General features: G+C 36.4%; 1 protein-coding gene across 4 annotated transcripts in view; it reads left to right on the forward strand.

Moving 5' to 3' along the window:
* The first annotated feature begins 762 nt into the window (after positions 1 to 762).
* The window catches only part of FIP1L1 (factor interacting with PAPOLA and CPSF1), a 105,160-nt gene continuing 80,167 nt past the window's right edge, over positions 763 to 25,755 (forward strand). For 2 of the 4 annotated variants that reach the window (XM_027836020.1, XM_027836021.1), the window contains exons 1-5: positions 763 to 975; positions 2,221 to 2,260; positions 10,796 to 10,853; positions 13,467 to 13,570; positions 21,673 to 21,737. In XM_027836020.1, the coding sequence (XP_027691821.1) occupies positions 891 to 975; positions 2,221 to 2,260; positions 10,796 to 10,853; positions 13,467 to 13,570; positions 21,673 to 21,737 (352 nt within the window). In that variant the 5' untranslated portion in view covers positions 763 to 890. The remainder of the gene's footprint in view (positions 976 to 2,220; positions 2,261 to 10,795; positions 10,854 to 13,466; positions 13,571 to 21,672; positions 21,738 to 25,755) is intronic. The other 2 variants (XM_027836023.1, XM_027836024.1) reach the window with 1 other exon arrangement.

Below are 25,755 nucleotides of genomic sequence, written 5' to 3' on the forward strand. Positions count from 1 at the left end.
AGCATTTTTCATCTTGGGTCTTTTGGAATTTTCTTGGCTCCTTTAATACCTACGAATGAGCTGGAAGCTGGTTGGCAAAGGGATAGAGCACTGGGCCTGGAGTCAGGAAGCCACGGCTAAACAAGAAAAAGTATAAGACCTTTTTAAAAAAATTATTTAAAAACAATTTTTTGACGCTATGATGTGCTCCTATTTATTGGCATGCAGAACAAAGCCTGATATCCATCTACTAGGAGCAGGGAAGGCCCTTTCTTTGGCGGGGGGGGGGGGGGGTGAGCACCTTCTCTAAAGTCTAGCATTGTTTACCGAAATGAGATTGAATTGATTGTTCTCAGTGCCAAAAAGACAAGGGGTCAATGTACTGGAGAAGAGAACTACTTCTGTATCCTTTACAAAACAGGATGTTTTTGTAAAGATTGGGCGGAAAAAATATAGAGGAAAAAAAGAAAACTGCGGACCTAAGGAAAGCACGCAAGCATGGCAGAAGCACACCTAAGCCAGAGAATTCAAAAGCTGTCAGGGCGACGAAAATGGTGGCGGGATCTAAAGGAGAGGAAGGATGCCCAGAGAGGCAGGAAATCGTGGTTGAGAAAGAACACCCTCTCCTAGGAGCGTGCGGGGAGGGGCAGACGCTTGCCTCTCATTCGCGCAGGCGCGCACTCAGGCGCACGCGTACCTGGCCGGCCTGCCCTCGCGTCGCGCCGCTCAGGTTGGCCTGCGCTTGCGCGAGCGAACCTGTGCCGGGGGGCTCGTCATCGCGACCGCCGCTTCCGTGCGCTCTTGTGCGTTTCCTGGTCCCGCGCCCTCACGCTCCCCCTCGGAAGCGGGGCTCACAGGGAAGGCCCGGCTGGTGGTCCCGGCATCTGTTCTCAGTCGTAGCCCGGGCGGCCATGTCGGCCGGGGAGGTGGAGCGGCTGGTGTCAGAGCTGAGCGGCGGGACCGGTGGGGATGAGGAGGAAGAGTGGCTCTATGGCGGTACGCAACTTGCTGTCGCTCCTTTCCCCCTTCCCCTCCCCCTCCTCCGCCGGTTTGCTCCGGGTCTCCTCTCCCTTCCCCGCCCTGCAGTGGTGGGGGGGCGGGCTTGCGCCTCGGGCCACGAGCCTCCCCGCACCGGTCGGGCCGCTAGGCCCGAGCGCAACGCGCGTAAACCCTTCGGGAGCTCCTCCTTCTCCACCCGCAGCCCACGCTCCCTTGGCCCTGGGTCCTAGCTCCGGGCCTGGGTCACCCCAGCGGCCTGCCCGCCACCCTGTGAGTGCAAGCCCCTGTCCCCTTCGGCCGGGAAGTCTCAAGCTGTGCCGAATGCCTCTTTAGGCTGTGTTCACGCCTTTATTCTCCCCGATCCTGGATGGAGATGGAGGTCGGAAATAATCTCCACAACAAAATAAAAAGAGCAAACCAGTGGGCATGTTTTCATGTTCATCCCATACGTACGAAGTTGCTTAGGACCTTCATAAGAACCCGACTCTCTTTTACTTTTGTCTTTTTTCATTAGCGACTTAATAGCAACGCCCTGGATGGAGCCAGTAAAATATTGGCCCATTACCGTAATTAACGTGATGTATAGTAGTAGCTTGAGAAGTTTTGCGTTCCCCCCACCCGCTGAATCACAAGCTAGTTAATAAATGTTTGTGAAATAAATGGGTTTGTCCTCCCTCCTACTGACGTATCTTTAAACTGACTCTTCCTTTTAAGTTAGTTTATGTTTAGCGTAGTTACCTATCATGCACTTATTTTCTAAAAAAGAATTTAACCTTGTATTTGATGCTGTTTGCCTGTATAAAGCAGCCAGATGTTTGACATTTGAACAAGTGTAGTGGCATCCAAGTGTTTTCTAGATATTGCCCCGTTTTTGGAATTGCATAGTTAAGATAATACAAGTCTGTACCATGTATCCCTTTGATGAAACTAAAATTAGACTGTTTGGCAGGAAGAGTTTATCAATAGCATTAAATAAATTTTAAATGATGAGGTTTCATTTGAGAGTCCAACACTTGAGAAACTTAAATTTAGCTTAAAATATAGAAATTAGATCTGATTTTCTATTTTTAAGAAATCCAAAACCCACAGGTTTTTAGATATTTGTAAGAAGGAACATAAGTCTGTATGTGATATACAAGGTGAATTTTGAAAGATTAGGTTAGTACTTGTGCTACCACTTTTAAAATAAAGATTCATTGACAATTCATTTATTTTGGGTTTTTTGTTTTTTTTCCTTGACAGATGAAAATGAAGTTGAAAGGCCAGAAGAAGAAAATGTCAGGTTAGTGAAATTGCCAGTTGATACCTATACTGATCATGTAGTGGTGCCAATCTTGCAGTTATTAAGAGTTATAAATTTGGATTTTATATGTGATTATTAAGGTTAAGCTGAAATTTGTAGTTGATTAAAGTTTTAAGGACCTGCATTCATAAAATATAGAGAAGAATTTTTCTGGTTTCTGTCAGCTTCTTAGGGATAGAGACTGAACCTGTGATTTCATTGGTATTAGGAACTTGTGTGTGAGGAAACTCTTTCTGCCAGTGCAGGCTTCTCTGCCACTTACAGTCTTAGAGTTTTCTAGAGTAATGAGAGAGATTGAATGAGCTCCCTAGAGTCACACAACCAGTATACGTCTGGTCACCTTGGCTGCTAGGTCAGCTTTTGATCCCCTATGCCATGCTGCCTCTTCTGTTAAAAACTTAGAACATAGTATCTTTTGTTATTTTCACAGTTTTTGTTTTTCACTATTTACTACCTTAAGGTGAATTCGGTAAATCTATATGCAAACTGGAAACTTTTTAAACTTATACATTCATTAGGCTTTTCTAAAATTCTAACTAGTATAATAATCAAAATTAATAATACTATGGTCAAGAAAATTACCTGTTACCAATTTGTTTAAATTGCTTGGTGCTTTGTTACAAGAGTATCTTTGTTTGATGTGCTAGGGTGAATGTGTGGCTACATTTTATTGAATTAATATACAAGAAATCTCCAGTCTATAAAAATTCAGTTTACCAACACACCATATAAATAAATTGCCATCTATACACTACCCTGCCTCTTTACCACTAAGCCCATAGCCCAGTGTGAAAGAATTTCAGCTTAGAGAGAATTTCTAGATACAAAAGAGACCACTGAGAAGATTGAAGAGACTTTGGTTCATGCATTGCCTTTACTACTTATAAGCCTTCCTAGATTGCTCATGAGATAACTTTATAGTGAAAAGAACATAGTGTATGAGTTGGAAGACCTTGGTTGAAAGTGTCCTATACTTCTGGATCTGTTAATGCTAGGGAAGACATTTAACCTCTCTGAAGCTTTGGTTTCCTTATCTGTAGAATGAGGGTATTAATACTAGTACTACCAGCTTCACAGAGGTTTTTTGGAAAAAGTACCTATAATCCAAAAATCACTACATAAAAGTGGACTCACTAATATTCTTTAGTATTAAAGTTTGCCTGCATTTTGAGGTAAGTAGATTTTTGTGAGCAAGACTTAGAATATAATCAGTTTTCAATTTCTTTGGGAAAATGTGTTCTAGCTTTTTTTTTTTTTACAAGCTTATAAAAGGCAACCCATTCTTTTTTTCACATGTATATGTGGATTTTATTTTGGGTTTTTTTTTTAAATTAATTATTTTTAGTTCTCAACATTCACTTCCACAAGATTTTGAGTTCCAAATTTTCTCCCCATCTCTCCCCTCCCCCCACCCCAAGACAGCATGGATTCTAAATACCCCTTCCCCCAATCTGCCCTCCTTTTTATCACCCTCCCCCCCATTGTCCCCTCCCCTTCAATTTTCCTGTAGAGCAGGATAGATTTCTATACCCTATTGTCTATATATCTTATTTCCCAGCTGCATGTAAAAAACAATTTTTAACATTCATTTTTAAAACTTTGGGTTCCAAATTCTCTCGCTTCTTTCCTCCCCACCCACCTTCATTGAGAAGGCAAGCGATTTGATGTAGGTTATACATGTGTAGTCATGCACAACGCTTCCATAATAGTCATGTTGTGAAATACTAACTATAATTCCCTCCATCCTATACTATTCTATTCTCTCCTTTGACCCTGTCCCTCCTCAAAAGTATTTGCTTCTGATTACCCCTTCACCCAATCTGCCCTCCCTTCTATCATCTCCCCCTCTTTTATCCCTTTTCCCCCTATTTCCTGTAGGGTAAGATAGATTTCCATACCTAATTGAGTGTGTATGTTACTCCCTCCTTAAGTCAAATCCAGTGAGAGTAAGATTCATTCATTCCCTCTCACCTCCTCCCTCTTCCCTTCCACTATAAAAACTTTTTCTTGTATCTTGTGTGTGAGATAATTTACTCCATTCTATCTCTTCCTTTCTCCTCTGCCCAATACAATTCTCTCTCTCTCACTCCTTAATTTTATTTTTTACATATCATCCCTTCATATTCAACTCATCCTGTGCCCTTTGTCTACACATGTTTATTTATTTATTTATATATTTATGTATTTTCCCTCCAACTACCCTAATACTAAGAAAGGTCTCATGAGTACAAATGTCATTTTTCCACGTAGGAATGTAAACAGTTCAACTTTAATAAGTCTCTTATGATTTCTCTTTCAAGTTTACCTTTTCATGCTTCTCTTGAGTCTTGTATTTGAAAGTCAGATTTTCTTTTCAGCCCTGGTCTTGTCATCAAGAATGCTTGAAAGTCCTCTATTTCATTGAGTGTCCATTTTTCCCCCTGAAAGATTATACTCAGTTTTGCTGGGTAGGTGATTCTTTGTTTTAATCCTAACTCCTTTGACCTTCTGAATATCATATTCCAAGTCCTCAGATCCCTTAATGTAGAAGCTGCTAAATCTTGTGTTATCCTGATTGTGTCTCCACAATACTTGAATTGTTTCTTTCTGGCTGCTTGCAATATTTTCTCCTTAACTTGGGAAGGCAACCCATTCTTATGTTAAAGACTGCCAATATCAGTTCTGATGAATCTAGACTAAATTGTTTTCAATCTTTGCTTATTATTGTTGCAGTAGTCTTATATGTTGAGAAAGGACTTCTGAGGTACAGTTCTTTATAACATTAGACTAGTGTGGCAAAGTTTCTAAATCTGACTATATTATACAATAAGGGTGGTTATTGTGGGTTCATCTATATGAAAGACTGAAATTCCTAGTTTTGAAGTTTTGATTTACTCATCAGATTCCTTAAAGTTATTATAGTCAGCAACAATAATCTATTCCATAAGTTTTATTTGGGTTAATTTAATAAAATAGTGTATTTCATTTTGCATTTTGACTAAATTTCAAAAATTCACCTTTAATGATTAATGTAGTTCATTATGCTGATTGATAGTGATGGAGTTAATATACCAGTTTGTGTTCCCATTCTAATGCATTTCTCCTGCAATTTGTGTACTGTAGTTATCTTTGATTTTTAGTCTTGACTCTTTTCATGAGAGCAGGGATCATGATGTTGTTAAATTTTATACCATCCCCTATCCTAATACAGTGAGTGGTGTGCAGGTGCTAAGTAAATGTTTGGTGAATGAATAAGGGAAAGATTGTTGGGGGTAGGATGAAAGGCTTTGTGGAAGGGGGATCATTTTAGTTGTGTTCATAAGATTTAGAGCCAAAGCGTATGTTAGGTTATATAGTTAAATTGTCTCATTTTATAGATGAGGAACCTGAAGCCCAGAGAGATTTAAATGAATTGCTCAGGGTCACACAGGTAATGTGACAGAGCTAGAATGTGAACCAAACTCTTCTGACCTGAAATGCATCATTCTTTTTTGCATCCCTAAAGTTTTAAAGGATAAATTCCACAGACTAGGAGGAGGGAGGACAGTTCAGACAGAGAGCAATGTTTTTACAGGAATGAAAGGCTTTTGTTGTCAAAGAAATATTATCATTAATCTGAAATTCCTTTATCTAATCATAATCTGTTCACATTCCACCTACCCTTCTACTTTAGAACCTCTTACCCTGTTTTTCATCCTCGCTATGACTTCTAATTCTTCCACCCCTCAGGTCTTCCTCAGGCCATTGCTGCTATACTGGCTACACTCTTCTGCCTTGTCCATCTTGACCCTTTCATGAACCAGTCCTTGTCCTATCACCTTTCTTGCCCTGATAAGCCCCAGCCTTGAATTACTCCCATCATCCACTGCCTTCACTCCCATTCATATGCTATTCAACAACAAAACTAGAGAAAATTGTGTTGATAGTGTCCATTAAAATATGTTACATAATTTCAACTGTGTCCTCATTGAGGCAAGACAACCCTTTACACCTCCATCATTGATTCACTATCCCACTCTCTGTAGCACCTCTTCCAAACCTTTTCATCCCTCTCAGCTGAGAACCTTGCCTCATATTTGACTGAAAAAAATGAGGCCATTTGTTAAGAGCTCCCTTTTTCTCCATCCCACCTCACTCAGATGTCTTGTGCTGCTATCCTCCTTCACTCCTGTCCCACAGGAAGTGGTGGCCCTTGCTCCTTGGCAAGAAAAAATCCTGTATGTACACAAGTGATTTTGTTCCATACTGGATTCTCTAGTAGATTGACAACTTTCTTACTATTCCTCAATATCTGCTGACTGCTTTCTTCTCCCTACAAACAGGGCCATGTCTTATAATTCTCAAAAAAAATCCTCTTTATCTTTTCACCTCATCTAAATAGCTTCCTGTATCTCTCCTTGCATTCCTGGCTAAATTCCATGTGTAGGGTGTTCCTTTACTTCCTTTCCTCTCACTCTCTTAACTCTCCACAATCTGGCTTCCAACCTTATCATTTAACTGAAACGTCCCTCTTCGATGATATTTTGCCAGTGATTTCTTAGTTGCCAAATCTAATGGTCTTTTTTCCCTCAATATTCATCCTTCTTGACTTCTTTGTACCCTCTTAATTCAATTCTTCCCTCTTGTTCTTGGTATTCTCTTCTCCAGGTTTTTATGACATTGCTTTCTCCTGGTTGTCCTACATGTTTGAACTCTCCTCAGTCTCCCTTGCTAGATCTTCATCCAGGTTGTGTCTGCTTTCTTGGGCCCTCTTCTCTATCTATATTATTTTGCTTGGTCATCTCATTAGCTCCCATAGATTCAGTTATCATCTCTGTGCAGGTGATTCTTAGATCTTGTTATTCAACTTTAACTTCTCTTCTGACTTCTAGTCTTGCGTATCCAACTACTTATTGGATTGGATGTCCCATATACATCTTAAACACAACATTTTCAAAAATGAATTTTCTCCCCAAATTCTTCCTTTTCCAAACTTCCCTATAATAGTCATGGACACCACTATCCTCCCAGTCATTCAGGCTTACAACCGTGGTGTCATCCTTGACTCCCCACTCTTTCTCACCCAGATACCCTTTTCCCTCCTACCCCCCCCCATTCACATCAGTTACTAAGTTTGCTCCATTCTCCCTTTGAAACATCTTGTGCATATACCTCCTTTTTCTCCCTTGACACTGACATTATGCCTGGATTATTGCAGTAGACTGCTAGTTGGTCTCCCTGCCTGCTGTTTCCCCGCTCCAGTCCATCCTCCACTCAGCTGTCAAAGCGATCTTCCTAAAGCATGGTTCAGACCTTGTTACCCAATCCATTAAGCTACAGTGACTCCATATTGCTTACATAATCAAATATAAAATACTCTTCTTGGCTTTCAAAGCTCTTCATAACCCACCACACTTTGCCATTTGTCTTTGTCTTCCAGCCTTAACCTCTTCACACATTTTGAGATTCAGTGCTGTTGGCCTCCTCACTTTTATTCATCTATGACTTTTCATCTCCTGTTTCTATGTATTTCCACTGGCTGTCCCCAATGCCTGAAGTTCTCTCCCTCTTCTTATATGTCTCCTGGTTTCTCTGGCTTTTTTCACATCTCAGCTAAAATCCTAACTTTTACAAGAAACCTTTCCAGATCGTCCTTAATTCAAGTGCCTTTCAGATTATCTTCATTTTATCTTGAATGTATACAGTTGCTTCTATTCCTCTCCCCACTCCCCACTGCATTAGATTCTGAGCTCCTTGAGAGTAAGGACTGTTTTTGCCTTTCTTTATATTTCCACAACTTAGCACACTGCTGGTCACGTAAAAAGTGCTTAAATAAACATTTGTTGACTTGAAAGTGGATTTATTCCTTAATTACTTTAATTTATTACTTAAAAGAATCTTAATGAACTACCACAATTGAAACAAATTACACTTTATAACTAACAAATTGGCAGAGATGACACAAGGAATAGAAACTTCATATTTGAGATGCTGGGATGACAGGCACACTAATAACAACCTATTGATGTAGCTGTTAATTTCTCCAACTATCATGAAAACAATTTTGGAATTGTTTTTTTAAAAGTGATTAAAATGTCCATGCTCCTTGATCCAGAGATCTCATTACTAAGTCTGTACCTCAAGGAGGTTTCTGTCAAAGTCAGAAAGATTCCATATGTATATCTGTCTGCATATGTGTGTGTATGTATGTATGTATATATATATACACATACATAAGCACATACATTGGGAAATGCAGGTGATACAGAAACAAAAGATACCGTATGTGTTTTTATATATATATGTATGTACATATTTTGTTATATATACATATGTATGTGCCAAAATATTCATTGCATTGCTTTTAAAAAATTAAAACTTTAGTGGTATCTTTTGTCTTTTGTATTACATGCATTTCCTGATGCATATTTCCTCTATAAAAGGGAAATCTTCACAGAAAGCCATCTCTTATTTAAAAAAAAAAGTTCTGCAGTACTGGCATGTAAAAAAAGTTTGACATTATACATGGTATTCCACACCCATGAATCCTCACTTTCTTATTACAGCACTTTCTGTGGTAACAAAGAATTGGGAACAAAATTGGTAGGAATAGGGAATGGCTAAACAAATAGTGGTCTGTAAATATCACGGAATAGTGTTGTGCCATAAGAAACAAGGAATTTAAAAAAATTCATTAAGACATGGGAAGACAAACTGATGCAGAGTGAAATCAACGATATATATATATGTACTCAAACAATGTAAATGGAAAGAACAAAATAAAATTGAGCAATGTGTAAATTATAATGACCAAGAAGAATTGAGAAAATAAAATTGAGCAATGTGTAAATTATAGTGACCAAGAAGAATTGAGAAAATATACCTCCTCTTGAAGACATGGACGATTAGGGACGTGGGGAGATGAATATGCTGTCAGATGTGACTTCTGTTGGTTGTGCTGAATTTTTAAAAATCTTTTGTTTTTTGGAGTGATCTATATTTGGAAATAAATGATTTAAAAAAACAAAAAGTATCAGTGAAACAAGAAAAACAAACATTTTAAATAGTTTAAATCTAGTTCAGAGAACATTGGACTTAATAATGAAAATACAAGGCTTTTCCTGAACAATGATATCAAATATTTAAAAAGTTTTTGATCTAGTTGCTTTTTTCCTCACAATCCTCTGCCATGTGTGTTTTTCTTGTGTTTTTTTTTTAATAAGTTTTTGTTGATGCCTTTTTTTTAATATCACCTTAATTTGCTCCAGTATCCTTCCCCATCCCTCTCACAAAACTATCTCTTATAACAAATATTTTTTCAAAGATAAAAAAAAAAAGAAAATGAGGGGAAAATCTCTGAAAATATATATAGAATACAATTCTTGTGAACCACCAACCTGTCTGTAAAGGGATAGCATGGGGGTATCTTCTCATATCTCTTCCTTCAAGTCATGCTTGTTCTTTATAATTTTGAAACACTGACTTAATTTTTTGTAGGTCTTTTCATGTACATTGTTGTATAGGCATTGTGCATACTGTTTTCTTGGTTCTACTTACTCTGCTTTTCACTCTATCAATTCATGTGTATCTTTTCATTCTCTGTATTCATCACATTCATCATTTCTTACAGCATGAGGTTGTTCATGATTCCCACTGTACAACGCATATAGATATTGGAAACTTCTTTATGGCAAAGGCATAGTATAGTTCCAGGTATCTTTACTTAAAAAATACTATTTTGGTCCTAATATAAACATTAATATTTTTTAAACTCTTATATAAGGTACAGTGATGGTAGTAGTTATATTGTCCTGTAATGAAAAGAGGAAAAGTAAAGGCGCTATTTGAGCTGATCTCAGATTATAGGAATTTTAAGATCAAAATTGGGTATAGTAGTTTTTACCAGATCAGAGGACACTTTTCTATACAATCACTTAAAATAGTTTCCAAGTACTTGCCATTTTAAACTACTTGTTAATCAGTGATTAAATTATAGGTCATTGATTTAGAGAATGGAGTTGGCTAGCATAAGTACTTCTCATCAGCCAAAAGTAATCTCTAATTGCATTTGAACTCTCATAGCTGCATGATATAGTGAGAAGAACACTTAAATTGGGGTTGAGACCCAATTTGAATTCTGATTATCACTTGTGTGATGATTAGTGATTTGGGTTCACTTGCCCAAAGTGGTATCCTCATCTGTAAAGTAGTTGTGAGAAAAGGCTTTGTAAACCTTAAAATAGCTTATCTACTTATTTATCTAGAGATTGTCTAATGTAATGTCATTTTTAATTACATTTTTTTTGTTCTTTTACTACATCTTCACATTTCATTGTATTTTTATTTGTAAATGTTCCTTTTCTTTACCACTATAACCCCAACCCCTTCTCACCCCAAACAAGACTATAAGTGCCTTGAATCCAGGTACTATTGTCTGATTCCCAGTGTCCCATTATACTGTATTTGTGGTAGTCACTTATATATGTGGCATATGATGGTTTTTATATACTAGTTGTATAATAACTGGCTTGGGTTTGTTTGTTTGGTTTTTTTAAGTGCTAATCCTCCATCTGGAATTGAAGATGAAACTGCAGAAAATGGGATATCAAAACCAGTAAGTTTAATTATGTCTATTATCAGACTCGTATACTTTAGGATGTTTTGTGGAGAAGTGTTTTTCTTTGCTTAAAGTAAGCCTTTATGAATATAGAACTTGATATTGTCAAAAAAAAAAAGCATTGGATTTATAATCTAAAGATCCGAGAACCGATTAATAGTGATGAGACTAAACAAATCACTTAGTCTCTATTAACCTCAGCTCCCTTATCCATAAAATGGGGATAATGGTGTTTCTATCTACTGCACAGGGTAGCGTTAAGGAAAATACTTTCTGAACTCCAAAGAACTATGTAAATTCAAGCTTTTATTATTGTTATTTTGCTCTGCTTTCTCAGAATATTACATCTTTAGGGGAACCATAGCCAGAGTAGTTTGCTCATAATGGATAATCATAAGCATATAAGTAAATTCATAAGCAATTATCCTCTCAATTTGATTAGATTTTTCCAGTGCCTACTAAGTCAGAGAATCATAACATTTTAGGTACTGAGTTGAAGAGTCTTTGTGTCACATCCAAACCATGAAATTGCTCTGTATTTGTCAAAATGTTCTCTGGCTTTGAACTCACTTTTCAGATCTTTCATTCCATATGTAATAGAAAGAGGGACAACTGTTCTGTCATAATGACAGAATCTCCATAGGAACTCTCCTTCCTTGCTTTCTGTTACCTGGACTCTTTCCCCTTCAACCCCTCCTCCTATACACTTTGCCTTCCTGTCACTCTCTTTCTACCTCAGGCCCCCAGCATCTGATGGTAATGACAAGGGAAAAGGACAAATATGTTAACCCTGCTATTCCCCTACCCCACCACCCTTTCACACATTGCCCTCCTTCCACTCTCTTAGCTTCCCAAGTGTTAGGTCTTGTTTTCCCCTAACCCCAGTTCTTTTGATAAGATGGTTAGGATAGTTTGAATTTTGTTTTCCTCTGGAAAAAAAAAACCCCAAAACTCTTAATTTCTCATTCAAAGCCTCAACTTTTATTACTCAAATGTAATTTTTATTTTGGCAACATCTAACTGAAAAAAGAGAATTGGGAAAGCAGGCATATAAGGGAACCTTTTTACTCCCTACATGTTTCTCCTTCCATTTTAGCATATAAAATCCTTTGAACCTTAAAAGGTCTATACATTTTAGGGACAGGAAAATTCATTCAAAGCTATGAAACTAGACTCTTTTGTATTTGATTTTCCAGAACCTAGCATAGTGTCTGTCATGTAGTAGGCACTTAATAAATGCTCATTAATCAATTGCTTGGTTCCATATTAGGCTTGAGAGGAAATCTTGTCGGGTGGCAACAGTTGGTACAATAGAAAGGGAAGTACTCGTGTATATACATATGGCCTGGAATAACGTTTTAGGGTAGAGAGTTATTAAAACAAAAAGGGGGTAGAGGTGGGAATGTAGTTGAGCAAAGGAAAGGAACGTCTAGAGCCAACCTAAGCAGTAATCTCCACCTTTAGCCCTGGCTCTTACAACTCCATATCTGAATCCTTGCATTCCCCTTCTAGCTTCTCACGAAAGTAGATCGCCATTCTCTCAGAGTGGCCTGGGACTAGCTGAGGGAGTTCCTGCTCTCACTACATTTAGGCAAGGGTGTTATGTGACCTTGGCAAACCAAGACTGTAAAGACATTTTCCCATGGGAACATTGTGGCACATAATGTTTAGATTCTATAATATTTGTGTTATAAGTTAATTTAACTTACAGGGATTGCACTGGAGACTTCATTATTGATAACGCTTCTTTGAGAAGATTGTTCCAGTTAAGCAACTTAAGAAAAGACCCTCTGGGACACAATATCCTAAGTTTGGTATTATTTATGTTTAAGGACCATGGATTTAGAGCTAAAACAGACTTCATTAAAGTCGTTAGGACCAAACTCCCCCCTCCCCCCCCAATCACCTCCCCTTTTATGGATGAGGAAATTGAGACCCAGTGAAGCTATTGGATTCTTGTGGTTACATGGGTAATAGGTGTCAGAGCCAGAATTCAAATCCAGGTTCAATGGGATAGCATTAGGAAAGTATTTTGACAAAAATCATGGTCATTTTTAGATACCATACTTGCTATATGGGGCAGCGTTTCTACCCAGGATTCTGTCAGTAAGATAAATATTTTCACCTTTTACCAGGAAAGTCAAGACCAGTGAATTGCCCAGCTTGTGCTTTTATATGGAACCATAATCTAGCAGTGTTACCCTGTCTCATCTCCTTATTGTCTTCTTTGTGGTTGGACACAAAACTGGTATTTGGAACCAGAAAGACAGCTCCCTCACAAATTACAAATGCATTCACCTCAAAGAAGAGAGGTGCATAGATATAGCTACACAAACATTTACATACTGATGTGCACACGTGTACTAAGCATCATATCACTGAGGAAAATGTGCCTGAATTCTTTACTTTTCCTACTTTACATGTAATATCAAGCTCAGAGTTGAGAATGATAAAACCAGCTGAACATCCGGTGAAAGAGTGTTGTCTTCCCAAGATAATTAAGGAAATTGTGGTTCGACACCATAGTACACTTTTTACCTCATCCAACTCTGGTGAATCTTTGATAATAAATTAGTAACTGAAGAATCTTTCAAATTATTCTCTATGTAGAAAGTGACTGAGACTGAAGATGATAGTGAGAGTGACAGTGATGATGATGAAGATGATGTTCACGTGACTATTGGTGATATTAAAACTGGAGCACCACAGTATGGGTGAGTTAACTTTCTTTTTTCTTTTTGGTGAGGCAAAAAGTTGAGTTGCCCATGATCCCACAACTAGTAAGTGTCACGTGTCTGAGGCTGGATTTGCACCCAGGTCCTCCTGCCTCCAAGGCCAGAGCTCTATCCACTGTGCCACCTAGCTCCCCCGTGAGTTAACTTTCAAAAGACTAAAATTTAAAAGCCTCGTGAGACGTAAAGTGTACATACCAAACCAAAGTAGTTGTTGGCTGAGTTCTTTTTCCATTTTTCTTCCATTCCTTAACCTAGGAAACTGAGTAAATGCTTTAAATTTTTTTTACTACGAAAAGTGTGACGTTGTTTTACTAAAGTTAAAGGTGGAAAATATTTGTTGAGCTAAATGGAAAGAGTTTCTTTTTCACAACAATGCAATGCAAAATGTTAAGTTTTTCTTTACACGTATATCATACCTAATATCAGCTGTTTCCATGAAAATGTTAAGTTAGGTAAAATGTCACATGGAGGCAGTTTCGTAGGGATAATGCTTATACACATGCCAATATGGTGTAATTGTAAGCGATTTTACATGGAGAGAAACTAATGCTATGGAGGATCATGTACTCTCTTGGATTGACCCCAGTCATCCAGTTTGCATCCTCAACAATTGGCTGAGTAAGATTACAATAAAGTTTGAAGGCATCGGTTAAGTTATAATATATTCAGGACAAAACAAACACTAATCAGGAATATGATGGTAGGGTATACTTGTATATCTCCTTTTACCACAGTTTCTTATTCATTGGCTTACCCAAACTAGAGTTCAGATTTAATTTTTTTTCTATCAACCAAAACGGTATCAAAAACTATTTCAGTGGGTTGGTATTAGTGTATATATTGTTGTCACCCCCCCCCCTTTTTATTTAGTATTCACAGTTTAAGGAAAAAACCTACATAATTAAATGTTTTACTATGTAAGTTATTCCATATTGCTGTATTGATTCATATCTTCTTTATATTGTTTGGTATGATTTATCTTTCATTATAGCACATAAAGTATAGTACATCTGTTCTGTCATTAAAAGAGAAATATATTGAATTAGAGATTTTGGTGTCTGCAGAGAAAATAAATTGTCTTTTATTTGCCAATTCTACCATGAAATTGTAGGCTTATAAGGACTTTGGGAATTTAACCAATATCTCCAGCTACTACACGTCAGACAAAGTTGCATTTAAACCATCCAAATATAAAAAAATGGTAAAGTGTAGTTTTTCAGCCTCATACAATAACATCCATGTAAGTCACGTCAGAAAAGTCTGCTTTATATCAAAATACCCTGCCCTTTATTTTAAGCCTGTTTTCTTCCATTTCTTTTGTCATCTATAGAAAACATCTCATTGTGTCTAATGATTTTAAGGCATTCTCAGATTGAATACTTCTATTTCCTTTTTGCTTTTCCTCATACATTTTTTCCAGATCTTTAATCATTCTGTTGGCTTTTCTCATCTTCTCTACTTAATTCTTTTCTTTCTCACATGGTTTACTCATGTACTAGATAACTTAACCTCAGTTTTACCAGTACTGAGAGGAAGACGTGTTAGTTTAGTGTGCTTTGTTCCTAGTAATTAACCCTGTTTTCTGATTTCAGTTGTAGAATTTATACCACAACACTTAACTTTTCTTAGCTATTTATCCTTTGTCTCATGTTTTGTATATAAAGAATCATTAAGCTTAATAGTCATTAAGCTGCCTTACTTAGACTCCTTAACTAAATTGTAATGTTATTCTAATTTCTAAAGTCATTTACTTTCCCAAAAGGTTTTTCAAGTATCTGTTTTAGAAGTAATCCTGTTCCTAGTACAACTTTTCTTATAGTAATGGCAGGTAGAAGTAATGTAATGATTGAAATGCACAAATAATCTCAGAAGCTTTTTGTGTGTGAATGGACATTGAAGTTCCCATTATACTCAACAAGCATTTATTAAGCTGCTGCTAAGTGCCAGAGAGACATATGCAATAAAAGGAACAATTCCTACTTGCAAGGGGCTATTGATAAAACTGATTTATGTCAGTTTTCTTCCATTTTTTAATGATAGATATTAATGGTGAAAGAAATATAGGCAACAAAAGAAGATTAATAGAGGAGAAACTAGGAATATGTATAAGCCATACGTTGGATAATGATTCTTCTAAGAACTGAAAAGAAAAAGTAGATTTCTTTGTCTTAAAAAACTTATTACAGGTCAGTTTTTTTTTCCTTGTCTTTATGGGTCCTTAATCCCACCTTTGTGAACATTTCTTCCACAGAACAGATTGCAAACCATCTGTACCTTCTGATTTCTGATTTTTTTTTTTTGCCCTCTCTTTCTATAAATCATTTATATCAATTCTATGCAATATACCAGAGATTCCCCCTCTCCCTTTTTTTTTCTTGAATATTTTGTGAATTTTTGTGGATAACAGTTTATATGCTTTTCATCTATATTTTTCACTATTTGACCAGCCCATCTGTCCTTTTCTGGTCATGTGGTGAATAATGTTTAACTTTAGTTAAATAAAGTCAGGAGGATCAAGGTTTGAATTGTGCCTCAAGAGAGCTGTGCAGCCCTGCAGAAGTCACTTAATATCAGTTTCTACATCTGTGAATTGGAGACAGAAATACCTGTATATCTATCAAAAGAGCATAGAGAAAACATCTTAGCAGATATCTGTCTTACTTGCCAAACAGAGAGGGATAGCTGACAAAAGCAGCACTAAGTTAGGATATATACATGTTTAAAAAATCTTACAAAATGTTATGGACAACTATGGAAGCAGTGGAGGTAAAGCTAGTTTAAAGAAAGCTTGTCAGGATATCCAGCTAAGCAAAATTATCCCAAGGGCATTTAAAGATTTAAATGGAAAGAAGACTACAAGCAGAAGAAAAACAATAACGGTTTTCTCTCTCAAGGCTGTCTTTAGAACCACAACACTCAGATCTTAGCATCATAATGCCAGATGTGTTTATAGAGAAATTAGAAATGGCTCTGAAGAAAACAGAAGCATTGTGATAGACCAAGTATGTATAGAGTAGACCCACATTGGAGATGGTATTATTATGAGGTGTTGAGAGACTGAAAGGTGACGTATGTGAAGGAGAATATGCCAAAGGCATCGAAAAATCTCAGACTGTAGTCTGAGATATATTGATATCGAATAGGTCACTCAGAAGATATTAAGAACTATCGATCGATCTTATATAAGTCACTTATTCATGAATCAAGAACATTTTTGATGAGGGCATTATGGAATAAGATATTTAGAAATGGCATTCAGCTGTAGACAGCACTATTACCATTTCACTCAGCTGAAAAATGTAGAGAAAATAAGATGTTACTGTATTTATTTGCAAAAAAGCATTAGACGCAGTAGAACAAAACTCTGACTTATGCTAGTTTATAAGAAGGTTTCTCCTTACCATACCATCAGAATCATTCAACATTCCTCAAAAGATGCAACAATATAAAAAATTCTGTCCAGTGATCCTCTGATTATTGAGACAAGGCAATATGTTTACCAAAGATGGTCACTACTGTGTTGGAAGAAGTCCAGCACTAAATCTGCTCAAAAAGGATTCCATGTGAATGGGGAGCTGTCCTCCAGATACTCTCATTTGTACTGATTTCTTTAGCCTCCAGAATTTTACAAAGCGTCCTGAGACTTGTAATCACTAAAACAAGTTTGGTCTTATCTGTCCACACACAAAAGACCAAGTGATGAAGAAGGTCTATTGCTCAGATTTCAGCATGCATTTGGGTGGACTTGCTATAGAGCTTCTCCAATAATATGAATACATCTGAGACCCGACAGTGTGGATGGACAACAAATTGACCTCAGAGTTGAACATGAGGAGGAAAGCAGACTAGATTGCTTTCAATAAGTTTTAAAGTTCCTTAATGACCCCTAAACTTTCCATGAAAACCAAGGCATAAGTTTTAAATACTAACATTCCTATCTGTAAAGCGAGAATAATAATAATGATAATCATAGCAGTTTCACAGGGTTATTATGAGGATCAAATAAGATCACATGTAAAAGTGCTTTGCAAATCTTAAAGCACCATATAAAGGCTATTATTATTATTATTATAACATATGCATCTGCCTCTGAAAGACTAAAATGAGTCATAGAGGAGAGTGGAGAGTTATATGAGGCAATGGTGTCACTCAAATAGAAATGGAATCCTATTGTCTACATATTGACTTAGAAAACCATCTATCAAGACTTACGTTTTATTGCATTTTTATTTATTTTGTTAAACATTTCCTAGTTCCATTTTTATTTGATTCAGGCTGCACTGGGGTGGGGGTGAAGGTGAGGGATGATGTGAGTTTGACACCTCTGGTACAGGAGATGTGAGTGGACTACAACATGGAAGGCATAAGTACCAAAGGAAAAAGACGTCATGAAGGAAGCACGTGATAAGAAGAGAGGATGTGGTGAGGGGTAATAGGTAGACATCCAGGTTCTTTCATTTAGTCCTCGTGCAATGTCATGAGAGAAAGAAGAAAGCTTCCTATACATCGTGTGGACCCCCAGCATCTTAACTTTTGGGGTGATATGCATGGTCAGGTGTTTATGGGTTATGAACTGTATGGTTGTAGTGAACTTATAAGTTAATGCATTCAGAGATCCTTTGGAGTAATTTCACAATCTCTGCCACATGAGAAAATAGAAACGGCACCAAACAAAATAAAAGATGGAACACAAGACACATAGAGAAGGTCTGTTCTGGAAGTTAACACCATTTCTAGGATATGGAGAAGATGAATTTCAAACTTCCTGGGGAAAAAAGGATGACAACAAACATTTGGAAAAAATCATAACCTTATAGTTACATTTCCCTTCCATCTCACCCCAAAAAAAGCAATTGAGGGACCCTTTTCAACTCTACAAAATCTATGTGAGAATAAGCATTTATAGAAGACATGCTCTCAATAGCATGAGTAGGAGGCAAGGTTTTCAAAACTATATCAGCCCACATCTTTTTTATAATCACATAGTTGAATGAAATAGTAAATCCTTATGTACTTGCTGTAAAAAAAACCATTTTATTCTACGGAGCAAAATGGCATCAAAGACCAGGTGCCTCTAATTCAAACATTAAAAATTATAGATGGTTCCTGAAAGGTTGTAACAATACAAATACCTTTGCTCAATCTTCTGACTGTTAATATCACACAAGATGTGATTTTATGTCTTGTTATGTTGAAGATGTATGCATAGTACATAATCTGTATCTAAAAGGGATTCTCTGTAGGTGGTGAGGTCCTCCATATGCTCATATTTACAAAGAACACTGTGCTTGATTGCTGTAATCCCCAGAACATTGCAAAATCTATTCGATGAAATCACTACTCAAACTAACAAATTTGAATAACTTTCCACAAAGGAAACAATTGAGTAATTTTTTTTTCAGATGTGCAGTTGCAGGACAATTGCTGGAGCTTGTCCAGTAGTACCTGTATCTTAAGCAGATACTATGGATAAACAAGGAACTGGGCCCAGAGTTGAATAAGAGGAAAAGTAGCCTCAGGGGCAGTTAAGAAACTACCTTATGTTTTAATGACCTCCAACCTTTTTTCCTCTGGAATTGTGATTGGTCATTTTGTTTGTTATTGTAATTATGTAAAATGTTTTCCTGGTTCTACTTGTTTCACTCTGTATCAGTTTGAATTAGTCTTCCTAGGTTTTTATGAAACTATCTATTTCATCACTTTTTTCCCTTTCATCATTTCTTTGGCACAATAATATTCTATTGCATTTGTATTCCATGATTTGTTCAGCCATTCCTCAATTGATGAACACCTCCTTTAGTTTTCAGTTCTTTGCCATTACAAAAAAAGCAGCTATAAATATTTTTGTACATATTTGATCCTTTATCTTTTTAATTTCTTTGGGCTATAGACCTGGTAGTGATATCACTGTGTCACAACTTAGTGAATTTTTAGACCTTTCCTTTGAAACAGAGGCCTATCTTTTTAAGCACATTTTTTTTTATTAAAAAGCACATTAATTTATTAATTTATTTTGATTTATCAACAGTCACTTCCATAAGCTTTTGAGTTTTAATTTTTTCTCCCTTTCCTTCCCCACCTCTCTCCTCAAGATGGTGTGCAATCTGATATAGGCTCTACATTCCTATTAAACATATTTTCACATTAGTCATGTTGTAAGGAAGAATTAGAACCAATAGGAGAAACCACAAGAAAGAGGAAACAAAACAAAACAGAAGAAAAAAAGCAAATAGTGTGCCTTGATCTGCATTCAAACTCCATAGTTCTTTTTTTGGATGTGGATAGCATTTTCCATCATGAGACCTTTGGAGATATCTTAGATCCTTGTATTGCTGGGAAGGGTTAAATTTATCAGTATTAGTCATTGCGCAACATGGCTGTTATTGCGTACAACATTCTCTTGGTTCTGCTCATTTCACTCAGCATCAGACCATACAAGTCTTTCCAGGTTTTTCTGAAGTCAGTCTGCTCGTCATTTCTTATAGCACCATAGTATTCCATTATATTTATATACCACAACTTGTTCAGCCATTCCCCAATTGATGGGCATCCTCTCAATTTCCAATTCTTTGCCACCACAAAAAGAACTGCTATGAATGTTTTTGTACACACGGGTCCTTTTCCCATTTGTATGATCTCTTTGGGATACAGCCCTAGAAATACTATTTCTGGGTCAAAGGGTATGCACATTTTTATAGTCCTTTGGGCATAGTTCCAAATTGCCTTCCAAAATGGTTAGATTATTTCACAACTCCACCAGCAATGATCAGTGTTCCAATTTTCCCACATCTTCTCCAGCATTTATCATTTTCTTGTTTTGTCATGTTGGCCATTCTGATAGGTGTGATGTGGTACCTCAGAGTTGTTTTAAATTGCATTTCTCTAATCAATAGTGATTTAGAGCATTTTTTCATATGACTATAGATGGATTTAATTTCTTCATCTGAGAACTGCCTGTTCATATCCTTTGACCATTTATTAATTGGGGAACGACCTGTATTCTTATAAAGTTGATTTGTCTTATAAATGAGACCCTTATCATAGACACTGGTTGTGAAAATTCATTCCTAGTTTTCTGCTTCCCTTCTAATTTTGGTTGCATTGACTTTGTGCAAAAACTTTTCAATTTAACATAATCAAAATTATCTGTTTTGCATTTCATAATGTACTGTATCTCCTGTTTGGTCATAAATTCTCTGTTCTCCATAAACCGGACAGGTAAACTATTCCTTGCTCTCTGAGTTTGTTTACAGTATCAGCCTTTATATCTAAATCATGAACCCATTTTGACTTTATTTTGTTATGTTGGTGTGAGATTTTGGTCTATGCCTAGTTTCTGCCATACTCTTTTCCAGTTTTTCCAGCAGTTTTTGTCAAATACTGAATTCTTATCCCAGAAGCTGGGGTCTTTGGGTTTATCAAATAGTTTGAGCACATTATTGATGATAGTCGTAGAATACCAAAGTCTTGAGTGACTTGCAACTTTTAAAGTCTCCATACTTAAAGTTTGTGTTCACCCAGAGGGAAATGGAGAGGTTCACAATTAAGTCTTTTTTATTACAAGCTGGGGTCAGATTTTTCCCATAGGAATACCTTGCCAAAATGAAGGAAGTTTGTAGGGAGACAAGTTTTGATAAAAGACCATTTCCTTTGGATTGAACTTATTTTTCTTTCCAGGATTACACCTAAAGAATAAAATGAGTTTAATCTGTAATGTTAAACTTAACATGTTTGATGAAATCACAAAATACTTGCCATAGGAAGAAAATAAAATGCATAACAGAAAAGTAATTTTACAGATTTTTTTTTTCTTCAAAATAAAAATAATACACAATTAGGCAAGCTCATCTTAAGGTAGGATTCCACCTACTGTTGACCATGTTGTTTATTTTTGTACTTAAACCTAGGGTTTTGAATCTTTAAATAAACGCATCTTTTTAATGTAAATTTATCTTGATGAGCGCACAATAATTCATTCAGATTATGTATGTGTTTATCTGTATGTAGTTTATCTGAGTGCATTGGAGTTTTTACTGACTTACTACATTGATTAAACTTTTTGATGTAATTTTTGCTTTTAGGAGCTATGGTACAGCACCTGTAAATCTTAATATCAAGACAGGAGGAAGAGTTTATGGAGCTGCAGGTAAAATTTGCATATTGGCATGAGTAGAAATTAATGGAAATATTGGTAAAAGTAATAATTCAGGAGAAGTTAAAAATCAAGTGTTAGACATACAAATGAGTTAGGAACTTTATTTACTAAAGCCTGCCATTAAACTTTTTATGTGACATTTCCAGTAAATTGTATTTGTTCTGACTTATGCAATAAATTGGCAAAACCTCAATATGTATTTTGTACAAATATCTTCTTATATAATGATACTCAGGTATTTAGTCTGCCATGCCACCAAAGTATACCCATGGAGGACATCCTCCATGATGGTGGCAATATGATTTGCCATTATATGTCTCCTTGTTTTATACTTCACTTGACAATTATCAGAGGGCTAACAAAGTTATTTTTATTTTTATAATTATCAAGAAATCATATTCGATTTTGACATGAGACAACTGTTGGAGTTGGACCTTTGAGGAAGCATTTTGCTGTATAGTAGGGGCTGCTAAATTCTGGCCTTCACCACCTGTTGTTTTATGACTGGCAAGCAAACATCAAGAATGTTTTTTACATTTTAAAATTTTTCACAGTGTTTAAAAATTTAACAACCATTTTTAGTTATAGGAACAGGCTTCAAGCCTTGACCCTCAGGTGAGTCCATATTTGCCAACCTATTCTCTGTAGAATCTGATTTTTAGTAATCAGTTGACAAATAAGTACAGGGGGATGTTAAATTCTCTACAGTTTTCATTCAGTTGAATGATAATTTGCTATTGGAAAAACCGTAGCCACTTCAGGGTGTGCTTAGATTTTTCTTATATTTTATAGAAATGGGAAAGTAGTTATCTTCACTTGTGATTACTGAAATTCTGTCTTGCTGTGTATGCATATATGCTTATGTGTGTGCTTGTATAAAGTCCAGAATTTTCCCCACATCTTTGTTATCCTTTCTGTTTGCACATACCTTGATGCTTAACCCTTCAATGCTCTCTCTCCCCCCCCTACCATTTCTGTCCCATTTACCATGGATCTCCGTGTATACATTTTTATGGATCATGACCAGGTGCTTTTCTTCTCTCTTTTTCATCTCTACTAGCAACAGATCAAGGGAAGTAATATTAGGGTCCAAATGTTATAGCTTCACTGTCTTTGATCATGAAACAGTTTGTTAGAGTAATTTTGTTTGATCTTCACAATTTTTTGACTGTCCATCTTCCAATTTCATCCTTGAAAACCTTAGGAATGACTTATTAGTTGGGTCTGTTGCCAAACTTTCTACTAGTTTTACTTTCTACTGCTTCTCAGTTTATATTTAAAACCCATAATGATCTTAGTTGCTGTATCTCTACTTGACAAGAAGATTAAGTATATGCTGAGGTGGTTTCTAAGTTCCTTTGGTTTCCTCTGGACAGTCGATTTACCTGAGTAAATAGTCTTCAGAAAATTGTTATAATCTGTGTTGATACCTCTTATTCCAGCTCCTTCTAATTTTTTTTGGCACTGATGACTTGTTTAGGTCAGGTTAAAATTGTTTCATTTGAATGACAGTGCATCTTTTTTTTCTCCCCTCGCATTTAGTCTTCCAGATTTTTTTCCCCCCCAAATCTTTATGCTAACAATGTACACGTGTGTGTTATGTGGCACTCACCATATCCATTGTTTGCTTATGCTTTTCTTGAATTAAGTTTTCATGTTTGACTAACATAAAGCCGTTTTTGTACTCATTTGTCCTCTCTTATTTTACTTGTGAATTATATTTTCCAACTTCTTTTGTCCACCTTTTCATTGAAGACAATCGGTATCAATATGTTTAATTAATTGGAAAGATATTATTGAGTCCTTAATAGAATTTCTATAACCTTTTTCCTTGGCACATAATATACGATCATATTAATGATAATATTTTTTACAAATCAGTATTTTAAGCTTTGTGTTTCAAAATGAACAAATAGCCCATGAAACATTTCTGGTGGCCTTGAAATAAAGATTCACTCCTTTATTTGCATGTCCAGGGAGAACATGTAGCCATCCTTCTGTATAGCTATAAGTTTAACTTGCTTTTGTTTTCGAGTTACAGTTTTACTGCGAATATCTAATTTGATCCAATTCAGTTCTGTTAGTAGTGTGTCCACTTGCTGGTCATTGACTGAGGATCTCTCATTTAGAGTACCAATAGCTGAGCTGATATTTATAAGTAGTCTAAGGCTGATCATTTTAGTGCTCTCAGTGCCCTTTTCCTGTTCTGCCCCATCACCACAGGACAGATGCCAAGTGGCTTCACCCAGGACTTTGCATAGTTTCATCGTTTTGTTGAATTGTTTCATGGATTTCCATAGCTAAAGAAGTCATTAGGCTTCTGGGAGATGAGACTCCTTATGTTTAACTCTTTAGTTCTTGGAGACTAGACACAATTTATTGATGGAACTGAACTCAAAGCCTTTCCAGCATGGAAGACTGCTAGAGCTTGCTTTCTACTGTTATATCCTTTGACAACCTAGGATCTTCTTGCTGTGCTAAGGCATGGGATTAGAACTTGTGACTGTTATTTAATTTGCATACTTGTTAACTTTTCTTTTCCTGGATGCTTTTTTTTTTTTTGAGGAAGGGAAATTTATGTTATTAACATTTATGTCATTTGAAATTGGTTCCCATTTTTCTCATCTGTAATTTTTTTTAAACTTTATTTTTTTAAATTAATTTATTTTGATTTATCAACAATCACTTCCATATGCTTTTGAGTTTAAAATTTTTCTCCCCCGTCCTTCCCACCACCCTCTCCAAGAAGGTACACAGTCTGATATAGGCTATACATATATATTCCTATTAAACATATTTCCACATTAGTGATGTTGTAAGAATTAGAACCAATAGGAGGAACCACCAGAAAGAGGAAATAAAACTCAACAAAAGAAAAAAAAATAGCAAGTAGTATGCTTTGATCTGCATTCAAACTCCATACTTATTTCTTTGGATGTGGATAGCATTTTCCATCATGAGGTCTTTGGAGATGTGTTAGATCCTTGTATTGCTGGGAAGGGTTAAATTTATCAATATTAGTCATCGTGCAACGTGGCTGTATTGTGTGCAACATTCTCTTGGTTCTGCTCATTTCACTCAGCATCAGACCATACAAGTCTTTGCAGGTTTTTCTGAAGTCAGCCTGCTCATCATTTCTTACAGCACAATAGTATTCCATTACATTCATATACCGCAACTTGTTCAGCCATTCACCAATTGATGGGCATCCTCTCAATTTCCAATTCTTTGCCACCACAAAAAGAACTGCTATAAATATTTTTGTATACACGGGTCCTTTTCCCATTTGTATGATCTCTTTGGGATACAGCTCTAGAAGTGCTATTGCTGTGTCAAAAGGGTATGCACCTTTTTATAGTCCTTTGGGCATAGTTCCAAATTGCTTTCCAAAATGGTTAGATTATTTCACAACTCCACCAGCAATGCATTAATGTTCCAATTTTCCCACATCTTCTCCAATATTTGTCATTTTGTTGTTTTGTCATGTTGGCCAATCTGATGGGTATGATGTGGTACCTCAGAGTTGTTTTGATTTGCATTTCTCTACTACTACTGATCAGTAGTGATTTAGAGCATTTTTTCATATGGCTATAGATGGCTATAATTTCTTCATCTTCATTTTCATCTGTAATTGAAGGGTTTGGACTCAACCTCTGGGATGCCATGAGCTCTTAACTTCTCAGTCAAATCTCATTTTATTGTAAATTTTCAGTTTCTTCTTCTGTTCTTTCTGTGCTGCCCCCTCCCCTGGCTAACAGGATAAAATATAAACTTCTTATCCTGGCATTTTCTGAATCCATCCTCTCTTTCCAGTTTTATTTCATGGTACTACGCTTTGTAAATGTTTTATTGAACAAATTAAATTCAGGGACCAAACAAAAGCACTGTAAATTGGTATTTAGTTGAGAGAGGGCTGCCTTGGATACATACTGGTTGTGTGATCATGCATAAGTCATAACCTTGTATTTCCCACTCTTAAAACTGTAGGTTATTGGCTAGTTGCCATTCA

The sequence above is a fragment of the Vombatus ursinus genome, unplaced genomic scaffold (assembly GCF_900497805.2).
Source record: "Vombatus ursinus unplaced genomic scaffold, bare-nosed wombat genome assembly UNPS02014818.1, whole genome shotgun sequence".
In the NCBI taxonomy this organism is placed as follows: Eukaryota; Metazoa; Chordata; class Mammalia; order Diprotodontia; family Vombatidae; genus Vombatus; species Vombatus ursinus.